Here is an 11,424-nt window from a genome sequence, read left to right on the forward strand (position 1 = left end):
TATGATTTTTGAAAAATAAAAATATTATATCCGAACATATAGTACACAACCATCACGATAAAATTAAGGATCGACATGGATTTTTGTTCACTCGAATTCTGAGGACATTATACTTCTTCATCTGTCACCTGACCCAACTTGAGTTTAAAAAGATTCTATTTGACCCAGAATTTCACTCAATTTTTAAGATAAAACTAGGGGTGTTCAAAATTCGATTTTAACCGAATTAATCAACCGAATCGAATTAGTTCGATTAATTCGGTCGGCCACCGAATTAATTCGGTCAGAGAACGGTTAAAGATTTTTTTTTGAATTCGGTTAACGGTTAATTCGGTTCGAAATCAGTTAATTAACCAAATTAACCTTTAAATATAATTATATTAAGAGGCTCAATCCATTTAAAATCTATTTAAAACCCAAATCAATATTAATTAATTAAAATAATATCAAAACTAAATGCAAAATGTTTGAATCAAATTAATTAGATATTATTTATAATTAGATATTATTTAAATTAATTATAAATTGTTTTTTTTAATTAAAAAATATTAAATTTTAAAAATCTAAAAAATTTCGATTAATTCGAAAATTAACCGAAATTTATTCGATTCGGTTAATATTTTCGAAAAAAAGTTCGATTCGATTAACGGTTAAAGAAAAAAAAAATTCGATTAATTCAAAAATGATAATTCGGTCGGTTCGGCCACTGAATTAACCAAATGAACACCCCTAGATAAAACACGCAACTAACCCAACTTGAGTTTAAAGAGATTCTACTTGACCCAAAGCCCTACTCGATTTTTAAGAAGAAGAAAAACTCGCAACCAAACGTCATAGTGGATTTGTCGTGAATGGGGTCGGAATCCTATCCTCGTTTAACTTGCCTTTAGGTTGACCGATGGGGATCAAACATCATAGGAGAAACAGGTCCCAAATCTTGTCTGGTCTGCAAAGACTTTGAACGAGCGAGGACTACAAAGACCACTGATCTCATCTCAGAGCAACATCGATGACTCCCGTGCCCGAAACCCGATCTGGTTGAACCACCAACAGAAGCATACAAGACAATGATGGGGAAATTTTAACTACGTCGTCTGAGACAGCACCAGCTGAAGCGTATGGTTCGAACGGGATTCGAGATTCGAATTCGCAAATCTGAATCTAACAAAGGAAAACCGAATCCATGTATATCGTAATTCACGGTATTCAAATCTGTAAAATCAAATCCGATCGTGCAGAATATTCATTACTTTTACTATCCATTCATAGTCATAATCATGACTATTTCTCCAACTGTAGACAATGTTCCTCATGAAGAAAAAGCAAAGTGATGAGATTCAAGTTTCCTGTACAATCAATAACTCTGAAAATTGCATCCTTGAAACATGGAAAAGAGGATCCCATGTTGAATTCTTCGCCTTCCCTAAAATACATGAATTCTACACCTGCGTCCGATACATATTCGGACTTTATATGGAGTTAGGATCCTCCATATATATGGAAAAACTTGTGAGAAAAGAAAATTGAATAGACCTATGCCGGACACATACCTGTATCCAACACTTATGTCGAGTCCAAATTGCATAATCTTCTTCGCGCTATTCAAGTGGCTCCTGTTGGGGTGTGACTGAAGGTCCAGGTACCATACTGTAATGTGTGGCCCAAGGTTGCGCTGCTTGTATCATTGCTGCAACATCAGCTGCTGCAATAGCTGCGGCTTCCTGATTCAATCGGAAAAAAAAAGAAAAGAAAATGCACAAAACTAAATACCAAAAAAAAGTTCTTAAGTGAAATACAAATTAAAATAACTTGAATCAGCTAAAACGACATGAGTCGATTTAGCTTTAGCTTATTAAAGCTGCATGTGTATGATTAGTACAAGGAATGGCATAGGATGTCATTCATGGAATGCTTTTTCAGAGCTATGTTACTCGACACTTCGGTTTCTTTAAGTAATCAAACCCGAAAAATATTCAGCCGTGGATAACGGAGATATGACCCTCAAGAGATCCTCTAAATACATAAAAGAACTAGGAAGAAGTTGAACATTCTGGTAACAGAAGCACATTCTTAATGAGACTTGAAAGACGGATACAAATCTATATTTTCAGTATTCTTCTTCTGTGATCTAGATCAACCTCGACACAACCAAGTAAAACAGTGCTCTCATTTTTTCAAGAAAGTCAGAGCCATTACCCGTTGCTCCCGACGGCGCTGCAAGATGCTGATAGCCCAGGCCACGACGTAACAGGGAAGAAGAAAGCCAGCAGCACGAAGCATGAAAAGCTAGATGACAATAAACAAAAAAAGAAAGTTAGAATCAAACAATTAAGAAATTGCGAATTACAAAAATGATCAGCACAAATCCAAGCCATGCTTACAGAGATATATTGAGATACATCATCGTCCGTGTCTCCATTGGTTAGGTACAAAGCATGCCTCAAGAATAGAAGAGCCAGAAGCTGCAAACAAACAGATGAAATAAGATCTAAACAGAATAAGACAAGGATATTAGCAGTGATTCCTACTACAGATTGGCAGGGACAATAAGGACTGGAGAAATGTTCAATGAGATGCAAAATTGCGACCATCTTTGCCATCAAAGCAAAAAACAATAATTTGAGATTTAGGGCTCAACTCGATAACCTTAACCACAAGTCGAAATGAGGCTGATGACTAGAACACTGCCAAAGCCGGGGGAAGATGCAGGCAAACCATACAATAGATAATGCATTGCATAACACACAAAATGGCTTGGACATTGATATTCGATCTATTGTGTGCAGCAAACTGGTAAAATAAGTAAAAGGAAGTACGGAATCACCAAGAATTTTACTTAACAAAAGCCAATAAGGACCTATTTTACTCGAGCTTAGGTTTGAGTGTTGGATACAGGTATCTACCCATTATCGGTATGTTCGAATCTTTTCTAACACTCTCCATATGTTTGTATGGTCGTGGTAGGGCTATATCTGAATCCATGTCAGACACAAGCGTTGGACAAGTATACTTCAAGAAAAATTAAGGGACAAATCAACATAGGATAGTTAATAATTTGTTTTTTTCCATAGAGGAAACAAAAGCATACAGTTAGTGTAGCAGCACGGAAAAATTCAGTTCCACTAGAATCGTTATTGGAATATTCATCATAGCCTGGCTCCAAAAGACGGCGTTCTGCTGCCACTGCTAAGATCCGTTGGTCGTGTAAGTCCAAAGGAGCACCAGAGAGAGTCCACTCACTGTATCGATAAAAAAAATAAAAAATTCAGAGGTCAAAGGTGATTAGCATAAAATAGCAACCCAACCTACAGATCACTGAACAGGTTCGGATACAGATCCTCACAAACAGGAACTGGTCCAAGAAATATCAAAGTTTAAATTGCAGTAACAAGACCAGCACTGATGACAAAACAGGAAAAGAAAAAGCTAACATAGTTTGAGCGACACTGATCTTTATCATGTCTATGATGGGTAACTACATGCACGCTTGTGAGACTTGCCTGATATCAATTGTAGCAACCTCTGGCGGAGGAGGTGGTGACATATATCCCGGTTCGTAAGACTGCAAATTATTTTTTTTGGAGGGAAATGTTAGTAAAGTCGCCTAATAACTCAACAAAAACTAAACTATTTCAATCAATAAGATAGATGATGACTATGTTTGTTGTCAGAAAGAAAAGTTTAACCAAATCGAGATATCATATGAATCTTCCCACAAATACATAGATGATCACACATATTTGATATACCATATTGACAACAAAAGTCACCGAGATATCATATGAATCTTCCAACATGCACCAGAGACCCGTGGCTCAAATATTTGTAAATGCAACTTTACCCCATTGTTGTTAATGTACAAAACTAACCAGTGATTCATCAACAGAAAAGAAAGGAAAAAGAAACCTTAAAAATCCCAACACTTGTTTATATTAATGAATTATGCAAATAGGTACATGTAAAATATGAACATAAAAAGCAGCAGATTTTGTTTATCCTAGATGAAATGACGAAGACAGCAACATTCCCAGTGCAGGGGTATACCTGATGACATATCTCACAAATTATATCTCCCTTCTCATCGCACCAGCGCTGAACGCATTTCCTGTGAGCAAACTGGATATAAAAAAAATGTGTCAGCCACAGCAGGAAGACGAAACCATATCGTAATTAAGCTGGTACACTATAAATCTAAAAATTTCCCAAAACAAATAAATACCTTCAAACTGCCACTGCACAAACAAGGTGCCTCCAAATTCTTAATGATGTCCTCATCCTGGCAGATACGGCATTCAACCGTCTGGAGGAGTGGTTCTTCTTCATCACACGAACCATGTTCTTCAACTTCCTCCACATCGATAGCACAAACATCTTGATCAGCAACTATAGAAGAACCGTTACCCGAAGATCCCACAACTTCGGTTTCTTGCACTGATAACAAACTTTCGGGTTTCGTAAGGCGGTCCACACAGAATACGAGACGATCACTCATTTTTGCAAGAAAGGGTTCTGATAACACACAAAAATGCAGCAAGAATTCCCATTAAAATCAGAATATGCATATGAAGCTGAAAGTAGACTGCAAAACATACTTCAAAAACTAACAAACAAGTCTCTGACTATAAAATTTAATGCTAGATTCAACTGCTCCTACTCAAAATCTTCAAAATTTTTCCTTTTTGAATCTCCCACAGAAATTGGGGGAAAAACCCAAACTATTTCCTTCATTTTCAGGATAACCAAACAATCCAACATAATTCCCAAAATTAAAAAAAAATACCAAAATTATGATCGGAGCTGAACAAACCCATTAATCAAACAAATTCAGAACATAAAAAATAAAAATAATTACAACAAAAAATCAGTTTCTATCGGGAGTCTGAATCTGATATGCTCTTTTAGCTTCCCTCTTTGTAAATATCTATAACGAAGACTCCAACCCCGGAAGACTTTCCTTTGTAAAACCAATGGGTTTCCTTGCTTGGAAATTAATCAAAATCAATAATTGAAAGCTTCCATTTTTCTTTCCCGTTTTTATATATTAAATACATTCAGTAAAATTAATCAATCGGTTTACTATTTTACCAGTACTCGGGAGGCTCGGTTTAAACGAAGTTTTAGGTGGTGTTTGGTTTCGCTTTAATGTTTAGGAGTGAATTAGAATTTGTGAAGGAATTGAAATCTGTCAGGAATTAGAATCAAATTTTATATTATGTTTGGTTGGTAGAAAATTGAATTGGAATCCAATTTCATATTCTGTTTGGTTCGTAGACATGTCAGATGAATTTGATTTCAGTAATGTAAAATAAAATGATTGTCTTCTTGTTTTTTTTCTTCTTAATTTTAGTTTGTTTTATAAATTAAATGTAGTAATATATTATAAAAAATTTAAAAAAAATTAAATTTTAATTTTATTGATTGATTATTTATTTCAATAAATTATAAAAATCATGCTAATAAACATCGTAAGTTAAAATCATCCTAATTAGGGATGACCATGGGTCGGATTAGGTAGAGTGGGTTAGGTAGGGTTCTTGGTCCACCCGACCTGACCCGAGAATAAGGGAACCTCCATATGAGACCCTACCCGACCCGAATATATGAATTAGAAATCCGACCCGACCCGAAATAATAACCAAAATATTTTTATTCAATAAAAACAGTGACTTAATTGAAAAAAAAATATATACAGAGGGGTATTATTGTAATTATTCATAAATATATAATGTAAAATTATATATATTTTTGGGTCGGGTATTTTTCACCCTAAACCCGAACTCGACCCGACCCGAATATCACACTTAAAAAAATCGACCCGACCCGACCAAAATAAAGTTTCACCCGACCCGAATATATGAATTAGAAACCCGAATATATGAATTAGAAACTCAACCCGACCCGAAATAATAATAAAAAAATTTTATTCGATATATGAATAAGTTACCAAAAGATTGACGAGGGTAGTATGGTCAAATTTCAATTCCCTCCAACAAGGGAATTGAATTCTATCATATAATAGATGTAATTCACTTTCTCTCATTTGATGGAAAGTTAAAGCCATGAGTGATTCCAATTCCCTTGGAAAACTTGAACCAAACATGGGAAAATGGTAGAATTGGATTTCAATTCCCCCTAATTCCAAGGGATTCATGCCAATTAAACGTTACCTTAGAGATTAGGGTCGATAACGCCGGCAAAATTTCCGCAACAGGTCAAGCTGGTAAAAATATTGGTTTCTTTGATCATTTTTAAAATTAATTTGGAAATTTACGGTATTTATTTGCTAAAGTGGTATTGTGATTTACACTCAAGTTTAACAGAGTACTAAGTGAAGTAACTGAACTTGTTATTCATCAAGGTAGTACATCAGTTCTTTTATACATGAAAGCTTGCATAACAGCTTTACCAGACTCGTAACCAACCTCTAACTGCTTGACTAATCTTGAACAACAACTAACTAACTCACAGTTCCCACATACACTAGTTGCCGCTCCTACCACGTATGCACTCATACTTCAACATTCTCCCCGTCATTCTCAGCTCTCTCCTTCTCTGCCACCTGCACTTGTTGTCGAAACAACATATGAGCAGATTTTGGCAACGGTTTTGTCAGCCCATCAGCAACCTGGTGCTCTGCAGGTAAGTAGTTCACTTGAATTGCTCCACAAGCCACCTTTTCACGTACAAAATGTATATCCAACTCTATATGCTTCGACCGAGCATGGAACACCTGATTTGCGCTCATGGCAACCGCACTAGTATTGTCACTCCAGACTATAGGAGTTATAGCAACCGTTTCACCCATATCAGAAAGTAACGACCGAATCCATACTACCTCAGCTACTGTATCAGCAATGCTGCGATATTCGGCCTCTGTAGTCGAGCGAGCCACAGTTTTCTGTCTCCTAGCACTCCACGACACCAAGTTACACCCAAGGAACACACACGAGCCCGAGACTGACCTGCGGTCATCAACGTTGCTGGCCCAATCAGCATCAACAAACGCAGTCAGACAGCAGGATTCAGGCACAGAAGTCGGTCGAAACACCAAGCCATAGTCAACTGTTCCACTTAAGTATCGCAAGATCCGCTTCACAGCAAGCCAGTGACCATCGCACGGTCGATGCATATACTGGGCCACTCTACTAACACTGAACGCTATATCTGGTCTCGTATGACTCAGATATAACAGGGAACCAACCACACTTCTATACATACATGCATCTGTAAGCAGCTTCCCAGCGTCACACGTTAGCTTAGGCGAGACTACCATTGGCGTTGGTGCTGGTTTAGCACCAAGCATTTCTGTCTGCTCAAACAACTCACAAATAAACTTGTGCTGACTCAAAACTAGTCGATCAGACAACCTCTTGACCTCAACACCAAGGAAGTAACCAAGCTCACCCAGGTCCTTTAAGGAAAACTTCCTGTCGAGCAACCCAACAACCTCATCAACAGCGTCACTCGACTCCCCTGTAATTATAATATCATCCACATACACCAAGATCAACGTACGAATTCCACCAACTTGTCATACGAATAATGACGCATCAGCTGTTGTACCACATAACCCCAATTCCAGTAAAAACTGACGCAACTTTACATACCACATTCGTGGCGCTTGACGCAACCCATACAACGCCTTTTTCAACTTACAAACCAGCCGAGTTCCATCACTCGCCATTTGTTCAAAGCCTGGTGGTTGCACCATGTAGACTTCTTCACCAAGCTCACCATTGAGGAAGGCGTTATTCACGTCCACCTGCCTCAAGCTCCACCCACGCGTCACTGCCAGTGACAGTACAACATTCACCGTGGTGGCTTTTACTACTGGACTGAACGTATCAGTGAAGTCACGACCCGGTACCTGTGAATACCCTCGAGCCACCAACCGAGCTTTATGCCTCAGCACAGATCCATCAGCATTATACTTAATTTTGAACAGCCATTTACACCCAACCGCTGCTCTCCCTTCTGGTAACGGTTCAAGCACCCACGTGCCATTCCTTACTAGAGCATCATATTCAGCAAGCACAACCTCTTTCCACTTTGGTTCTCTAAGAGCCTGACTGATCGTGCAAGGCTCACTAGCACTTCCTTTAACCTGTGTAACAAGCACTTTCGGTTTGAAAATACCTCGTTTACTGCGAGTGACCATCGGGTGTTCATTTCCACCCACTGAACGTGCTATGCCACCTTTACGCTGACCAAATACATCAGCTTGAACCGACTCACCCATCAGTAGCTCATCAGGCTGCTCTACCCGTTCTGGCATTACATTCGCCACATTCTCACATGTACTAGTAGCAACATTCTGACTAGATCGATCAGTACTACTACTGGAGGCAACCTCAGGTACTACCCCACTGTACACTGGTGTATGCCCAGTTCCACCACATCCAGTCTGACCATTCCTTGCATACTCCTGCAGGGCACTACCACAGACACGCCGAGCACCAGGGACCACCATCAGCGACACCCCAGAACCCAAACTTCCTGAATCCGTCAACCGTTTGTTATCCACACGTTCAGCAAACGGAAACACCTGCTCATCAAAAACTACATGGCGAGACATATAGATTCGTCCGTTAGGCGCTAAACATTGATATCCTCGATGACTTACACTGTAGCCCAGGAAAACACACGGTTGCGACCTATACGCAAGCTTATAGGGCTGAAACAACCATAAGTGAGGAAAGCACCTACAGCCAAATACCCTTAGGTGATCATACGTTGGTGGTTTCCCAAACAATTTCTCAAACGGCGTACGTCCTTGAAGTACCTTAGTTGGCAATCTGTTAATCAAATGTGCAGCTGTTACAACCGCAAATGACCAGAACTTCAAGGGTAGAGAGGCTCGAGCTAGTAGTGTCAGTGCCATCTCGAAAATGTATATGTGATTTCTCTCTACAACCCCATTTTACTGGGACACGTATGGACACGTCACTCGATGTTGAATTCCACACCGAGCAAGCACAGCCGAGAGAGAGCGAAACTCACCTCCCCAGTCACTCTGCACCGCTTTAATCACCTGTCCAAATTGTGTATGCACTAGTTGTTGAAACAACTGAAATGCTTGAACTGCCTGCCCTTTTTCTTTCAGCAGGTACACCCAGGTATGTCTCGAGCACGCGTCTACAAACGACACATAGTACTTAAATCCATTCGACACAATATGCCCCGGACCCCATAGGTCAGTAAAAACTAACTGAAACGGATTTTCTTACTGAGTTTCAGATGCACTAAACGGGAGCTTGTGGCTTTTGCCCATATGGCATGGAACACGTGACGGAAGCATTTCTTTATTGACATTACTTGGTAAAGAAATGTTACAGTGTTTACAAACTTGCAGCAACACCTTATGAGACGGATGACCTAAACGATCATGCCACAGTACATATTGACTACTACTACTACTAGACTTATGAGCCAAATTCGCTTCAGCATCTTTATTACGCCGAGCCAGAAAACCATCAAACTCATACAAGCCACCAGCTTCTTGCCCTCGCAGCAGCACATCACCCGACTTTTCATCCCGAACCACACAATAGCCAGCATGAAATTCCAAAAATACTCTGTTGTCCCTAGCAAGCTTGGACACAGATATTAACTTCTTAGTTATCGAATGCACATGTAATAAGTCACTTAGTACTAACGAACGAGATGCAGTGTGAACCGAAGTTCGACCAATTTTAGCAATTGAAAGACCGGCACCATTGCCAATAGTTAGCTTACCAGCACCTGTGTAATATGATCCATCCACAATCTCAATATCATCAGAGGTCACGTGGTGAGTAGCTCCAGAATCTACAAACCACGAGGCAGGGGAAGAGCTCGTTACGGCCACATTGGCAAGTGGTCTGAGTCGGTCTTGACTCTCCAGACCTCCTGAACTTCCACTTGGCTTACTTGTACAGACACAAGCATTGGAACTATAATGACACACATTGGCCGTAGGCAGCTGTTCCTTGGCCGAGCTTCTCGCATCCGGTTCATCTAAACCAGAAAACGACTTGTCAAACCTGTACCAGCATCGGTTGACAAGGTGTCCATTTTTCCCACACAATTGACACTGAACCTTGGCACGCCCTCGACCACGAGCAGACTGATTGTTATAATTTGTGTTCCTGTCTGTCTTGACTTGATCTTGATGAGCGTATCGATCATACCTATTACTCATAGCATTCTTTACGTGCGCCACATTGGCAGCAACAACAATACTGTCAAATCGAGTGAAGTTTTTCTGTTGAGTCTCAGCATCAATGAGCACCGAGACTACACCTTCCAACGTCAACGTATCATGACTGGCCGACAGCACCGTCACAACCGGCCTATATTCTGCCGATAAACCATTCAAGATCGTGGCAATATGTTCAAGATCGGACACCGGGCTGCCACACGAAGCCAGCGCATCACATATCTCTTTAACTTGGGATATGTACATGCGCATCCCTAACTCACCCTGATGAACTGCTTTTAGTTGATAGTGCAGATTCATCACCGTCGTCGTCGATTTACAGACAAAAATCTTGTTTATAGTGTTCCACACTTGTGCAGCCGTTTCTGCCCCCACTAGATGTGGCAGCAAGGATGGACTGACCGTAGATAACAACCATGAGGCCAAGACACTGTCTTGTGCCACGAAAACCTCATAACCCTCATTCTCAGCTGTTGTGCCATCATCGAGCACAACCATTGCAGGCGGAGGAACAACCGAGCCAGACAGTAGCTTCTCAAGTCGATGACTCCTCACCGTTAACAGTACTTGTTGTTTCCACAACAAGAAATTTCGATCATCAAGAACAACGCTCAGACGTTTGTTCGTGAACCCTTTCGAGGCAAGTCCCGAGTAATCAGAACTGCTCACACCACCACTAGGAAGCGGAGAGACCGAAGGCATCATATCACAACGTATGCTCAACCGTCCACGAGCAGACCTTTACCACGCCCCAAAATCACCAGCGTCTGATACCATATTGTGATTTACACTCAAGTTTAACAGAGTACTAAGTGAAGTAACTGAACTTGTTATTCATCAAGGTAGTACATCAGTTCTTTTATACATGAAAGCTTGCATAACAGCTTTACCAGACTCGTAACCAACCTCTAACTGCTTGACTAATCTTGAACAACAACTAACTAACTCACAGTTCCCACATACACTAGTTGCCGCTCCTACCACGTATGCACTCATACTTCAACAGTTTAAAACTCATCACGTATCAATATGATAAATTTTAATAAAAAAATTATTATTTAGGTAAACTTGTTATGTGAGTATAATGACTTTCTCTTACACCGTAATATTCGTTGTATATCTCAAATTAATTTTAAAGATGATTTAATGAATTAAATTTTTATCCACATGATTTATTGGATCAATTTTACCCAACAACTCCCATCTAAAGAAGAGGTTTATTATTA

At 39.8% G+C, this 11,424-nt stretch overlaps 1 protein-coding gene across 2 annotated transcripts; it reads right to left on the reverse strand.

Annotated features, from left to right (window-relative positions):
• Positions 1–1,313: 1,313 nt before the first annotated feature.
• Positions 1,314–4,991, reverse strand: LOC120181245. Of its 2 annotated transcripts, XM_039186414.1 has the most exons (8): positions 4,853–4,991; positions 4,220–4,509; positions 4,045–4,116; positions 3,501–3,562; positions 3,089–3,239; positions 2,382–2,462; positions 2,197–2,286; positions 1,314–1,721 (listed from the first exon to the last, which is right to left on the reverse strand). In XM_039186414.1, the coding sequence occupies exons 2-8, from the start codon at positions 4,490–4,492 to the stop codon at positions 1,599–1,601; spliced, it is 852 nt and encodes a 283-aa protein (XP_039042345.1). In that variant the 5' UTR covers positions 4,493–4,509; positions 4,853–4,991; the 3' UTR covers positions 1,314–1,598. The 2 variants fall into 2 exon arrangements, with proteins under 2 accessions (XP_039042345.1, XP_039042344.1); XM_039186413.1 differs by lacking the exon at positions 4,853–4,991 and having other exon boundaries at positions 1,316–1,721; positions 4,220–4,589.
• Positions 4,992–11,424: the final 6,433 nt, after the last annotated feature.

The sequence above is a fragment of the Hibiscus syriacus genome, unplaced genomic scaffold, assembly GCF_006381635.1.
Source record: "Hibiscus syriacus cultivar Baekdansim isolate YM2019G1 unplaced genomic scaffold, ASM638163v2 tig00112523_pilon, whole genome shotgun sequence".
NCBI lineage: Eukaryota > Viridiplantae > Streptophyta > Magnoliopsida > Malvales > Malvaceae > Hibiscus > Hibiscus syriacus.